Source organism: Leptonychotes weddellii, chromosome X (assembly GCF_054177405.1).
Source record: "Leptonychotes weddellii isolate Sample4059 chromosome X, ASM5417740v2, whole genome shotgun sequence".
Classification (NCBI taxonomy): domain Eukaryota; kingdom Metazoa; phylum Chordata; class Mammalia; order Carnivora; family Phocidae; genus Leptonychotes; species Leptonychotes weddellii.
Window position 1 is genome coordinate 17,738,108 of NC_138385.1, and position 14,371 is coordinate 17,752,478.

Sequence of the window (14,371 nt, forward strand, 5' to 3'; positions counted from 1 at the left end):
TTTAAGCCATCTTTTTATGTAAAATTCCCTTTCTTAAAAGAAATTTTTTTTTAGGTGTGGGTAAATACTGGATTCGTGTATGGTATCTGATGGCAAGGTAAAAACTTTATTCCTGAAATTGATGTCAGTTGAATTCATTTTATTAATGTGATGAATTTAGTGGTGAATTCAAGGAATAGCCATTCACTTTTAACATACCGTCCTTAATTTTCTAACCCATTTATACCATATGTTAGATATTTCCAGGCTGATAAATGTTAAGTCTGGGGTCCAGGTTCCTCCTTATAGCCCACTGCCTAATGGGCTGCTCTGTAAAGGGCTCATAGAAATATTCTTCAGGGACGCCTGGGTGGCTCAGTCCATTAAGCATCTCCCTTCAGCTCAGGTCATGATCCCAGGGTCCTGGGATTGAGCCCCACGTCAGGCTGCCTGCTCCGCGGGGTGCCTGCTTCTCCCTCTGCCTCTCCCCCTGCTTGTGTTTGCGTGCTCTCTCTCTCTCTCTCTCTCTCTGTCAAATAAATAATAAATGAAATCTTCTAAAAAAAATATTCTTCAAACATGTTTTATGACACTTCTGATTGTCCTTACTTTCTCCATTTTGTGATGAATTCACCACTAAATTCATCACATTAATAAAATGAATTCAACTGACATCAATTTCAGGAATAAAGTTTTTACCTTGCCATCAGATACCATACACAAATCCAGTATTTACCCACACCTAAAAAAAAATTTCTTTTAAGAAAGGGAATTTTACATAATTTTACATTAATTAACAACCTGGGATTTCAGTTAACATCAGTTACTTAAATTTTCGTCTTGTTGAGCCTTTGGGGTACAAAAGAGCAAAAGTAAAACAAGTCATTCTTGCCTATTTTTTTTTAAATTCCAATAAATTCCAGTGCTGTACGTTAAAAAAAAAACAAAAACTAGTCATAATGCTAACGGACACTTCAAGTTGAACAGCTAGAGAAGATAGTAGATTTGAAATAGGTGATTAAGCAAGGTATTTAACCCTTGGTAAATACCTAAGTGTCAAAAGCAGGATAGACTATTGAGGGAAAGATGAGTTACTCTCTAAGACTAGGATACAGGCAGTCATGTTTCAGGGCATTAGCCGAGTACCCAGCAAAACTTGGGACGTCTCCCAAGAAAACGTAATGTCCCAGCTTCCTACCCAGAACTGTATAGATTTGTTTCACAGCTAGTATCCACAGCTAAGCATGGTCCAAAACCCCTTTTATAAAATTTAACCCTGGAGCGCCTGGATGGCTCAGTCGGTTAAGCCTCTGACTTCGGCACAGGTCATGATCTCGGGGTCCTGGGACTGAGCCCCACATTGGGCTCCCTGCTCAGCAGGGAGTCTGCTTGTCCCTCTCCCTCTGCCACTCCCCCCACTCGTGCTCTCTCTGTCTCTCTCTTAAAAATACATAAATAAGGGGCGCCTGGGTGGCTCAGTCATTAAGCGTCTTCCTTCGGCTCAGGTCATGATCCCGGGTTCCTGGGATCGAGCCCCGCATCGGGCTCCCTGCTCCGCGGGAAGCCTGCTTCTCCCTTTCCCACTCCCCCTGCTTGTGTTCCCTCACTCGCTGTGTCTCTCTCTGTCAAATAAATAAAATCTTTAATAAATAAATAAATAAATAAATAAAACCTTTAAAAAATAATAAAGTTTAGCCCTTTATTCGTCTAGTATAAAATGATTTTCTTTTAAAAAAAATTTAAAAAAAGATGGTAAAGACAGCTTAAGAGGGGAGGAAAGTCATTCAGGTATTAATGAATATACATTTGTTTTATTTCTTTATAAAAGCTTGTAAAAATTAAAATCAGTGTAATTCAGGGCGCCTGGCTGACTCAGTCGTAAAACATGTGACTCTTGATCTCAGGGTCATGAGTTTGAGCCCCACGTTGGACATAGAGATTTCTTTTAAAAAATAAAAAAAAAAAAAATGAAAAAATAAAAAAAATTATTTCCTTTTTTTCTTTAGCTGTACCTTCAGACTTCAATATAAGGAAAATTCTTTACGTAGAGCCTAAGGAAATTTGAAACTGGAACCTTTTCATCGGTGTACCTATGTTCTTTTTAGACCAAGTGTGTACATACCCGATATTTTTTTGAGAAAATAATTTTGCCTTAAGTGATTTTAACATAGAACTTACTTCATGTAGACAAAAGTTTCTCATTTAATTGAAAGATAATGATATTACTTACGGTATGCGCTAGCTTTATGATGACATTTTCTCCATGTTTGGATCTGCAGGCCTACAAGACTATAAAAGATGATCAAAAAAGATATGATGAAAGAATGTCAGGGTTAGGGCTGACACCAGAAGAGAAACAGAAAAGGGCCACGTCACCTGGTGAGTATTATTTGAGACTCAGTATATGAAGGGCAAGTTAAAAACAGTTTGGGTGCTATGCTTTGCAGATGTCTTATTGACATGACAATGCTGTGAGATTGTAAGCTTCCAGAAACTGTGGAATTACCCCAGACCTGGGAGCAATTTGTTAAGGTATTTGACTGGAATTTGGGTTTGAGAATAGTTATTAATGAGGATTATGATTGGCTGGTTTTTTTTTAATATATTAGACTCTTAAAAGGCAAGCTTTATTAGCCTGGTGATGGGTATTAAAGAGGGCATGTATTGAATGGAGCACTGGGTGTTATACGCAAACAATGAAACATGGAACACTCCATCAAAAACTAATGATGTAATGTATGGTGATTAACATAATAAAATAAAATTTAAAAAATAAAAATAAATTAAAAATTTTAAAAAGGCAAGCTTTAAATTCAAAAGGCAAGCTTGGTGAGGATAATTGTTGGAAAAGACATGAAGGCCTTTTTTTTCCAATGAGAAAATTCTTTTGGTTTGTTTTGTTCCCCTTTAGAGTCTTTGGAGTTTTCAAGTTGTTAAGGATATATTTGTTTTCCTAAAGCATATAGCACTAGCTGTCACTTCCATCCCCAAGACTGGCTTGATTTTTCAGAATGAAATGTTTTAATCCCTTAATAAGCCCTACAACTCTGGGTGGGCGATTTACATTGCTTTCTTCAAAACACCTCCTTTTTCTTGAACATTGTATAATAATCCCCAGTTGACCTGCTGGGTTTTCCCCTTTTACTGCTAACAAAAGGTGAAACTGAACTTGGTATTTTTCTGTTGATCATTAGGAAGTTAGTGGGAAGAGCAGAAGCTTTCTGATATATACTTTCTGATGTATTTTACAAATAGACTATTTAAGCTAGGTTCTGGTTCTGACAGATGTAATGAATGAATGACGTTGGCCAAATCATTTGCCTCTTTGGGGGGTATTTTTCACTTATGAAATGAAAAAGTACTTGCTTTTCTTGCTCATCAGGTTGCTGTGAAGTTTGTCAAGATTAATGTAGGTACAGTCTTTGCTAGCTTTATGTAAAGGATTAAAACAAGTACAAGGTGATTTTTTTTTTTTTAATAGTGGCAAGGAGAGGCGGCTGGCCGGCTGGCTCAGTTGGAGGAGCCTGCGACTCTTGATCTCGGTCAGAGTCATGAGTTCAAGCCTCATGTCAGGTGTAGAGATTACTAAAAAATAAATAAGTAAACTTTAAATAGTGGCAAAGAGTCATCTGAGATTTTAAGAAAATTCACCCTGTCTGGTGTGTTGCTTCCAGCTCCAGAAAGAGAACCAATTCCTCAAGTCAGGGTACCAAGTCACGTCCCATTCCTGCTCATCGGGGGAGGCACCGCTGCTTTTGCTGCAGCCAGATCCATCCGGGCTCGGGATCCTGGGGCCAGGGTAAGGCACACACTCTTCCACTTGGCACGGAGGGTAGAGTCTGCAAGTACTTAGCCAGTGTCCGCACTTTGACATCTGCCTCTTAAATGACTTGGCTGTGATAACTGTCATCATTTTCTATCTGAAGGTACTGATTGTGTCTGAAGATCCTGAGCTGCCATACATGCGACCTCCTCTTTCAAAAGAACTGTGGTTTTCAGATGATCCGAATGTCACAAAGACGCTGCGATTCAGACAGTGGAACGGAAAAGAAAGGAGGTGCGTTCACTTCTGTAAACTGGGCCTGACTGGCAACTTGAACTGAGCGCAGGGCATTGGTCAGGAGTTTGCACAGACCATGTGGAGTCTGCTGTGGTGCACACTTGGCACAGTGTAGAGGCAATGGCAAGAGTCCTGGATTCTGTTACCCGATCTGCCAACAAGTAAAGCTGTAATGTTGGCCTCCGAAGGACTAATGCACCTATTTCCGGGACCTTGCTGTTAGACTTCTGCCGTGAAGATCAGCTCGGCCTGTGTTGTCACTTCCTTACATTACACTTGCCGAGGTGTCTCCCGTAAAAGCAAAAGAGAAGACACTGTTCTCTGGAGTTTTCCTTGACACCCTAGTAGGCGTGCAGAATTGCGGGAATAGAGTGGAAACACTATAAGGAAGAACCTTGTTATTAAGATGTTTGCATGAAAGACTTGGAAAGACAGGTCCAGAAGCCTTCTCCTTCTATAGGACTCCATGGGTCTCTTGATTCCAGTACCATGTTTTTGGGTTCTAGTTTTTTTCTCACTAGTGATCACTTTGATACTGGACTAAGTTTTACAGATCTACCCACCTCCCTCACTCCCATTATCATGTTCTATTCTCAAGCAGGATGCATACTGTCAATTATGTTAGCCATCCCTTCATTAATATCTCATAGCTAATGTGGCAAAGTCCTCTCAGGTGCGAGACCTCGCTGTCCATTGATCAGCACCATTCTGGACAACTCATTCGGGTGGATGTGTGAATACCAGCTCCCTGGGTGGTGTTCTTGTTCTAATTTGGGGGGTTTTTTGTTTTTTGTTTTTTGTTTTTTTAAGATTTATTTATTTGAGAGAGAGAGAGAGTGTGCAGTGGGTGGAGGGGCAGAGGGAGAGGGAGAGAAAGAATCTCCAGCAGACTCCCTGCTGAGCACAGAGCCCGACACGGGGCTTGATCTCATCACTCTGAGATCATGACCTGAGCCGAAATCAGCAGTCAGACGCTCAACCAACTGAGCCACCCAGGCGCCCTTTCTTGTTCTAAATTTGAACCTAAATCCAGAGCAGGGTTTCTCAACCTTGGTACTATTGGCATTTAGGGCTGGATAATTCTTTGTTGTGGGGGCTGTTCTGTGCGTTGTAGGATGTTTAATAGCATCCTTGGCCTCTGCCCACTAGATACCAGAAGCCTCCCTCCCCCTAAGCTGTTACAGCCAGAAATGCCTCTAGGCATTGCCAAATTGCCCCCAGGTGAGAACCACTAGTCTAAAATACCTTTGTGTAAATAAGTCACTACCAAGATTTATTGGACTTGGAAACTTACTCTGGAAAATGTTCCTAAGAGTTTTCATGATTGAAACAATTTTACTAAAGCTTATGGGGGAAGTTAATGGCAGTTCCAGGTGCTTATAACATTTTCTCCCTCTTCTCTATACAGCATATATTTCCAGCCACCCTCTTTCTATGTCTCTGCTCAAGATCTGCCTCACATTGAGAATGGTGGTGTGGCTGTCCTCACTGGGAAGAAGGTGAGCTAGTAGGCCACTTCCCTTGTCAAACTCCATGTGGGCTGCAAGTATGGTGACTTGTATTCGCACTACGATTTACATCTGTCCTGCCATTGTAGTTCATCAAAGAAGGATCGAGTCATTTTAGGCTTGCTCTTGCCAGTCCTCACTGCGTGGTGTTTCTTCTTGGGGGAAGCACTAATCTCAAAGCCTAGAGAAGCATGTCAACTAAACTTTCCCAGGGAAGTCAAACCATTGGGGACAGTGACCCTGAATCTGATCCTTCTCCAGATTTGCTCCTCTGCCCTTCCTTTGTCTTCCTATTTTCCACACTAACATTTCTTTGGGATTATTGATGACAAGAGATTGACAGCAGTATATTATTCAGGATAGTAAAATAATTTAGGCATTATGTCAGCATGGGAAGTATCGTTAGACTTTACAAAGGTGAGTGCCTGAGTAATGGGAGCAGTTATTGGAGGGCATTTGTGGGGTCCAGGGAGGGTTTTGTTTTGCTATGTTATGTTTCATTTTTGTTAATGGGAGGTGTGAGAGTGTATTTGTAAACTAATGGCAATGTTCCAGTGGAGAGGGAAGGGTTATCAGAAGGAGCAAAGTCCAGAGTAGATGGGATCCAGAGCACAAGTGGAGAATTGACCTTTGCTAGGCATAAGCCCACTTCTTCTATAAGGAGACATAGGCAGAGGAGGTGGATATATGGATAAGCTGGTAATGAGGGGCGCCTGGGAGGCTCAATCGGTTAAGCGGCTGCCTTCGGCTCAGGTCATGATCCCAGGGTCCTGGGATCGAGCCCCATATCGGGCTCCCTGCTCTGCGGGAAGCCTGCTTCTCCCTCTCCCACTCCCCCTGCTTGTGTTCCCTCTCTCACTGTGTCTCTCTGTGTCAAATAAATAAATAAAATCTTTTTTTTAAAAAAAAAGCTGGTAATGAGACATTAGGTATTAAGTATCCTCTGTGTGTAAATAACACACAGGCCCTGCTCTCTAGGACTTAACAGTATTTAAGAAAAAACATGAACAGATAATCATAACACATAGATGTGGAGTAAGAAAGATAGGCACAGTGTATTGTGGGAATTACTGGGAAACATGCCCAGTATAGAGGTGATTTCAGGGAAGGCTTCCTGGAGGAGGAGGTCTTATAGAATGGGAAATTTTATGGAATGAAGAAGAATTCACCAGATTCGTGGTAAGTGAAGAGAATTCAAGTAGAAAACAGCATAAGCAAAGGTACGGGGGTATGAAAAAGCACCTTTGGTGCAGGGAAACAAGCAGCTAGCTACTGACAGAGCAGAAAGTATAAGCTAAAGAATGGCAAGAGATGAAAGCGAGACGTTACACAGGGTCCTGACCATGGAGAGCTCTGTTGTATAGAAGAACTTGAGCTTTTCCCCATGGGCCCTGAGGGGCTCTTGCATTTTAGACAAGGATATAGAACAGATCGAGTTTTAAGTAATCCCTGTGTTGGCTCTGAAGAGGATGGATTTCAGGGGGACAAGACTAGAGGTAGACCATTTGGAAGACACTGTAGTAATCTAGGCGAGAGATGACAGAGCAGATTAGGGCAGTAGCGGCCGTGACGGCCGCGGTGATGGGGTGGTAGTAGCGGTGGCGGAGAGCCCGGTTCTAAAGTGCTTTACAGCTATTATCTCATTTTCTCATGAGACTCTTACCAGCTAGGTACTATTATTATTGCCACTTTATAGAGAAAGAAAGTGAGATTAAAAAGAGGTCAACTGTGGGGCGCCTGGGTGGCTCCGTTAGTTACGCGTTCGACTTGATCTCAGCCCAGGTCGTGATCTCAGGGTCGTGAGTTCAGGCTCCACACTGGGCATGGAGCCTACTTAAAAAAAAAAAAAAAAAGTCAACTAACTTGCCTAAGATCAAATAGCTAATACATGGTGGAGACAGAATTTGAGCCCATATCTGTCTGACTCCAAAATTCTGACTCCAGAGCCCAAGCTCTTAATAACACTGTTGTATAGCTTCTGATAGAGAGGTGACAGTGGGAGACAGACTGGAGACATGCTTAGAAGGCAGCCTCGATGCTTGGGATAGATTGAAGGTGGGCCATGAGGGAGAGGGAGGAGGCAAAGATGCCTTTCTGATTTCCAGCTGGTGTAGTAGGTGGTGGTGTAGCCCCAGGTGAGAGAGATGTTACAAGAGGAAGACCTAGTTTAAGGGGGAAAGAAAATTTAGTTTCGGATTGTTACGTGCGAAATGGAATATATTTGTGGAGATGGCCTGTGGGCAGTTGGATATGTGACTGTGACGCTCAGAGGAGGGGTCTGGGCTCGGATAGAGATTCGGGAATTATCCACGTATGTGTAGGAGTTGAAACCATGAGAGTGGGTGAGGCCGCCTGTGGAGAGCTTTGCAGTCAGAGGGGAGTGGGGCAAGGATGGAACCCTGGGGAACCCAACTTTTAGGAGGCAGGCTGAAGAAGAGATCACAGAGGAACTAGGAAAGAAGTTAAAGGAAGAGAGCCCGGGGCAGGGGCTAAGCGAGGTTGGAGAGAGTTTCAAGAAGAATGATCACATCCTCCTTGCAGCAAAGGGTTCTGGCCGGAAGAAAACTGTAAAATGAGCCATATAGACTTAGTGGCTCAGATGTCATTGTGAAGTCAGAAAAGAGGATGAAGTACTTCTTCAAAAAGTTTAAATGAGAAAAGGGAGACGGCAATTGGTAGGAACTCGAGAAGGACGTAGAGTCAGAGGTGGGGCTCTGAGGACGGGACAGACCGAAGTGTGTTAACGGGCTGAAGGCCTCAGATGTCAGCAGAGAAGGCGGTAGTGAGTGGTAACTGCCAGGAGATGGTTCTGGGCGAGAAAGGAAGGGAATGGGGCTTAGGCACAGAAACAGCACAGAAAGGACACCTCATCCCAGAAGCTGGAAGGACGGAAGTGGGGGTTGGGAGGTGGGAAGCCGAGGAGGATCACATCTAATGGCTTCACTTGTTCTTGCAATAAACTAGGGTACCAGGTGGTTGGTTATCTGAGAGTGAGCAGTGTGACGGTTGAGTTAGTGGGGTTGGATTGAAGAGAGAGCTTACCCAAGGACAAACCAAAGGCTAAAGAAACTACTCACCCATCCAATCCCAGTTTATGTCGTTGCCTCCAGAAAGCTCCACGGAGGGCCCCTATCACATGTCCCTAGAGCTACCTGTACTGCCCTTATCAGAGCATTTCTCACTCTTGATTGTATATGTTAAATTGTCTGCCTTGGCTACTAGACTCTGGAGACAGGGAAGTTACCTGTTTTTCTCACCATCATGTCCCCAACACTTAACGCAGTCCCTGACATGGTAGGTGCTTAATAAGTATGTCTTGAACGAATGGCCTCGCAGCTGGTAGAGAGGGGAGCAGAGACTGGATCTCTAGTCTCTCTGACTCCAGATCTCAAGCTCTTCACCGTAAGAAAGAGGAGGGTGCAAGGAAATTAGAGGTGGTAGCAGGAGAACAGTTTGGGTGATCTAGCATGGGCCCAGATTAGTTGGAATGGAACAGCCCACTGGGTAAGCAGAGAAAATAAAAAGCGAGTATGGGGTGACAGCAGGACTGGAAAAAAAGCTGGAAGAATGGAAAATTGTGACCAAAAAATGGGATATTCAAGGTAGAAGTAGAGCTTTAAGAGAGAGGATTCTGGATGTGGCTCGGGAGGAAAAGGATGAGCCAGCTTCCCAGGTCTTCAGTGAACGAGGAGTGACCGGGAGGTGGCTGCATAACAGTGACTGGTAGGATGTAGGTGGGTGCTTCTCAGAGGGGCGTGAGGGCCCACGAATCTGGAAGCAGCAGCAGCAACCAGCACCCCCACCCCTGGGGGAGGAGTGTGCGTGAATGAGCGGTCTCTACATGTGAGCTATCCTTGGCAGGAGAGCTGAGTTCTAGCGAAGGGTAGAAGTTAGACAAAACATCTTGTAAAAATGTTGAGGATGTAGGAGCGTTGTTAACCAGGAAATAAGGTTTCCAAAAAAGCCAAGCAGAAAAGTCTGTCTCTGTTCTCCATTTCCACAAATTGGGCAGGGACTTTGGGGACTGCAGGGATTTGTTTTAATGTTGGCTGCTTAAGAAAGTATGACCACTTGAAGAGGCTGGGTACCAGAAACTGTGGTGCCAGTGATTACTTAGAAATGGTTTCTTGAGGATCACCCTGGGTCAAGAACGAATACTTCTCCCTGGGCTGATGGCTGAAAGGTACAGGGTTCCTTTTTGGGGTAATGGAAATGATCTACAATTATAGTGGTGATGGTTGCACAACCTTGTGAATATACTAAAAACCACGAATTGTACACTTTAACATGGTAAGTATAATGTTATGTGAATTATGTCTCGATACCAAAGCATTTTAAGCTAACTCATCTCTCCGTCCTTCTGTGTGTGTCCCAGGTAGTGCAGCTCGACGTGAGAGGCAACATGGTGAAACTTAACGATGGCTCTCAGATAACCTATGAAAAGTGCTTGATTGCAACAGGTGAGTATTTCTCCAGATTTCCTCCCTGGTACAGCTCATTTGAGTTTTAGTATAGAAGGCATTACTTAATCTTAAGAAAACCAAAACCCAGTCTCTCTGAAGTGGGTGGCTTCTCTTGGTGCAAAGCCCAGCTAACTACAGGCATCTGATCAGCAGCCCTTCTGGAGTACCCCTGCTGCTCCTTTGGGTAAGGGCACAGATGGGTATTGAAGAGGATGGCCTTTTTTTTTCTTCTCCCCGTTTAGCCCCTGCCCTCTGCTCTCCTCCCTGTGCCCCAGAAGTGATACAGCCTCACAGCTTCATTGCCACTTGTGATCAGAAATCAAGAGAGGAGACTGAAGCGGTCGCTTAAACAAACAGCATGCTTTCTGGCGATGCCCCTAGAAGGGATTGGGGAAGGAAAAACCGAGGCCTTGTGGCCATCTCCAGGGAGGGCGGGCCCTTTGTAGAGACTCACAAATGGCTTCTCCAAGGAAATTGACAGAAGCCTGCTGGGAGGCCAGGTGAAGGGAAACAAAGCCTCTGGGTCTTGTGGATGCTGAGGTGGCACCAGCAGAACCTCGCTCGCCACAGCACCACCTTTTGGGGGGGAGCGTTTGGGCTAGCTCCCCGCTCGGTGGGCTAAAGGGTTTTCCTCCTCCTATTTCCAGGAGGCACTCCAAGAAGTCTGTCTGCCATTGATAGGGCTGGAGCAGAGGTGAAGAGTAGAACAACGCTTTTCAGAAAGGTAATTGTCTGCTTTAGTGCTTTCATTGTTTTGGTTTTTGAAGAGGTAGCATAATCATGTGGTCCCCAAGTAACCACCCAGGAATTGGGAGATGGGAGTTCTATTTATGGCTCTTCTATAGACTTGTTATCTGGCCTTGAGCAAATCACTTCCTCTCTCTGCACCTCAAATACCTCACTCAAGGGTTTTCAGCTCCTAGGTGAAAAATACATCTAGTGTTTTTTATTGCTTGCTATAGTTCCTTCCGATTGCTCTTCCATAGTTGTTTTGTTCCTGATGCCTTTGAGTCATTGGAACTCCTTATAGCCTCTTGGCATTTTGCATTGCAAATGTTACTGCGGAGACTTTGAAGAGAAAACTCGAGTACCTAAGTGAAAAAGGAAGCGGGGGGGCTTTGCTTCTTAACACTGTGCTTTACTTGGGACACCTGCTGAAATTTTCCAGCCACTCTTACGGGTATTTGAGAAGATTGCTATCATCCTTTAAATTCTTGATCAAATAAGGTTTATCAGCTTTTGGCACCATTGCCATTTTGGGCCGGATGACTGTTCGTCATGAGGGGCTGGCCTGTGCATATAGGATATTTAGCAGCATCCCTGGCCTCTACCTGCTAGCTGCAAGGAGCACTTCCTCACCCCCAGTTGTGGCAACCAAAAATGGCTCCAGAAATTGCCAAATGTCCCCTGAGGGGGAGGGGGCGAAACTGCCCCCAGTTGAGAACCACTGATGCTAGAAGGAATGTTCCAAGGGTGAGAAATTTACATCAGTAACAGAGGCTATAATTGAGCCACTTCATACAAGGAGAAGATTTTATGTGCAAATTACATGTCAGAGATTTAGCCGAAAATATTTCTTGGTATTATCCTATGCCCCTTTGGGAAATGAGTGGACTAAACTGGTGTGATCCTGCAGATTGGAGACTTTAGAACCTTAGAGAAGATCTCCCGGGAAGTCAAGTCAATTACGATAATCGGTGGGGGCTTCCTTGGAAGCGAACTGGCCTGCGCTCTTGGCAGAAAGGGTGAGTACTGGGCAGTGACCTCAATTTTTCTTTCTCTGGTTTTATATCCCATGCTTTTTGGGGCTCTCACAAATTCCAGGGATGCATTTGCCAGGATCAGTAGAAAGAGTTTGATTAAGATTTATGTGGTAAGGGGTGCCTTGCTGCCTTAGTCGGTAGAGCATGCAACTCTTGATCTTGGGGATGTGAGTTCAGGCCCCACATTGGGGGTAGAGTTTACTTAAAAAAAAAAAAACACATTTATATGGTGAAAAGCTAAGCACTGAGCTTAGTTCTCGTGAGGAATCCCTTAGTGACCAAAAAGCTGCCATCTGAGCAACTGAGCAGAAATGCTTTCTTTCCCTTCCTCTAGCCTCTAAGCCAGGACTCCTCAGAAATAAAGTATTAAGGGGATGCCTGGCTGGCTCAGTTGGTAGAGCGTATGACTCTTTTTTTTTTTTTTTAAAGATTTTATTTATTTATTTGAAAGAGAGAGTGAGAGAGAGAGAGCACATGAGAGGGGGGAGGGTCAGAGGGAGAAGCAGACTCCCTGCCAAGCAGGGAGCCCGAGGCGGGACTCGATCCCGGGACTCCAGGATCATGACCTGAGCTGGAGGCAGTCGCTTAACCAACTGAGCCACCCAGGCGCCCCGAGTGTATGATTCTTGATCTCAGGGTTGTGAGTTTGAGGCCCACATTGGGTATAGAGATTACTTAAAAATAAAACCTTTAGGGGTGCCTGGATGGCTCAGTCGGTTAAGCATCTGATAAATCTTTTTTTTTTTATTTTTATTTTTTTAAAGATTTTATTTATTTGAGAGAGAGAGCGCGCGTGCGCACACACTGAGGGAGGAGGAGAAGCAGACTTCCTGCTGAGCAAGGGATCTGACATGGGGCTCAATCCCAGGAGCCCGGGATCATGACCCACACCGAAGGCAGACGCTTAACCTACTGAGCCACCCAGGCGCCCCCTGATAAATCTTTTTTAAAAAAATCTTTTAAAAAAGAAATAAAATATTAAGGAAAGTGAGTTATTAAGATAAGGGCAATGTAGACTACAGAGTTGTATGTATATTTGAACTGCTATTCCCTGTAAAAGTCAGACTTTCTTCAGACGCATGATGGTTCCCAGTTCGACAGCTCTGTGTGTTCCAGTTTGAATGTTTCGTGACAGCCGTTTTCCTTAATGTCAATTTTCGGCTGTGTGAAATCAGGGCATCTTCTCAGGAGGGTGCTTCCTGTTCAGAGGCCACAGGCACAGGTGTGAGCCTGAGCGGATGCCTGGGTGTAATGCACTTAGTACATGGTGCGTAGTTGAATCCGGGGACAGCAGTTATGGTGCCCGTTATGTTTGCCTTGTCAGTGCCCCACAAATAGGAGCTCTGGCCTAGGTCGCAGCATTGCCCTGTGTGTCACGAATGGCAACCTGCTGCTCCTTCACTTCTCTTCCTGTCTTCCCAGGATTGGCTTTTGCCTCCTGCTCTACCAAGTCTGTTTCTTCTTCCCAGCTCGAGCTTTGGGTACAGAAGTGATTCAGCTCTTCCCTGAGAAAGGAAATATGGGAAAGATCCTCCCTGAATACCTCAGCAACTGGACCATGGAAAAAGTCAGACGAGGTAGAGAGACTTTCCATATGCTGCCGCTCTTTCCTTTGAATGAGGCCTACGCAAAGTTGGCTTCTTTGGGAACCCCCTTGACATAAGCCATATCACCTGGCAGATGAAATACTTCTACCATTCTCCACTCAGCCAAGTTCCAATAGGCGTTCTGAATCTGACGCACCAAATTCCCGGAAGTACTGAAAATGAACTGTGGGTGTGGGTTCTTGCAGTTCCCCAAGGCTGCCTGCGAGCTGATGATTACTGGTTTTATGATAGGGGGTGCCTTTAATCATCTTCCCTACTCGTCATGAAGGTGGGATGCTCGCTCGCCCAGCCTCAGGTCTTGTTTGCCTTCACAGAGGGGGTTAAGGTGCTTCCCAATGCTATTGTGCAATCAGTTGGAGTCAGCGGTGGCAAGTTACTCATCAAGTTGAAAGATGGCCGGAAGGTAAGGAGGGGAAGATGGGCTGCCAGACCTTCCAGCTCTCCCCTCCCCTTTCCTCATTCTTACTCCTTCGTTTGATAACAGTAGATAGTTTTCGTGGCAGCCACCGTTAACATTGTCATAATTTTCTGAATGAACTATTCCCTCCATTAAAATAAGAATGATGAGAGCCAGAGTAGACACCTGTGAACCACTTTCCCCCTCCCGTCTGTATCACAGATTTTTGAGACCTTACAAGGGTGGCAGATTTCTGTTCCGACAATGTGGGGTAGATTTGTGTTGGAGGAAGTTTATAAAGTAGACCTTTAAATTTGTTTACCAGAGTTATGTAAGTTAATCAGTGAGTTGGGTTTTTTTTTCATTTTTTGTTTGTTTTTTTTTTTTTTTGTAAAGCTCCACTTCTTAGTAAAATAAAGTACAGTTGCTATGTCCATAGACATACATGGAAACTGTGGTAACTGGCTGAATTATTTCTTTTTTTTTTTTTAAGATTTTATTTATTTGACAGAGAAAGACACAGCAAGAGAGGGAACACAAGCAGGGAGAGCGGGAGAGGGAGAAGCAGGCTTCCTGCCGAGCAGGGAGCCCGAT

General features: G+C 44.3%; 1 protein-coding gene across 1 annotated transcript in view; it reads left to right on the plus strand.

The window, feature by feature from the left end:
• The window catches only part of AIFM1 (apoptosis inducing factor mitochondria associated 1), a 33,697-nt gene that overhangs the window by 12,433 nt on the left and 6,893 nt on the right, over positions 1 to 14,371 (plus strand). Inside the window, exons 3-11 of the mRNA XM_081808265.1 lie at positions 2,259 to 2,358; positions 3,654 to 3,778; positions 3,906 to 4,036; positions 5,448 to 5,538; positions 9,923 to 10,007; positions 10,658 to 10,734; positions 11,647 to 11,755; positions 13,243 to 13,350; positions 13,695 to 13,783. Of these exons, the coding sequence (XP_081664391.1) occupies positions 2,259 to 2,358; positions 3,654 to 3,778; positions 3,906 to 4,036; positions 5,448 to 5,538; positions 9,923 to 10,007; positions 10,658 to 10,734; positions 11,647 to 11,755; positions 13,243 to 13,350; positions 13,695 to 13,783 (915 nt within the window). The remainder of the gene's footprint in view (positions 1 to 2,258; positions 2,359 to 3,653; positions 3,779 to 3,905; positions 4,037 to 5,447; positions 5,539 to 9,922; positions 10,008 to 10,657; positions 10,735 to 11,646; positions 11,756 to 13,242; positions 13,351 to 13,694; positions 13,784 to 14,371) is intronic.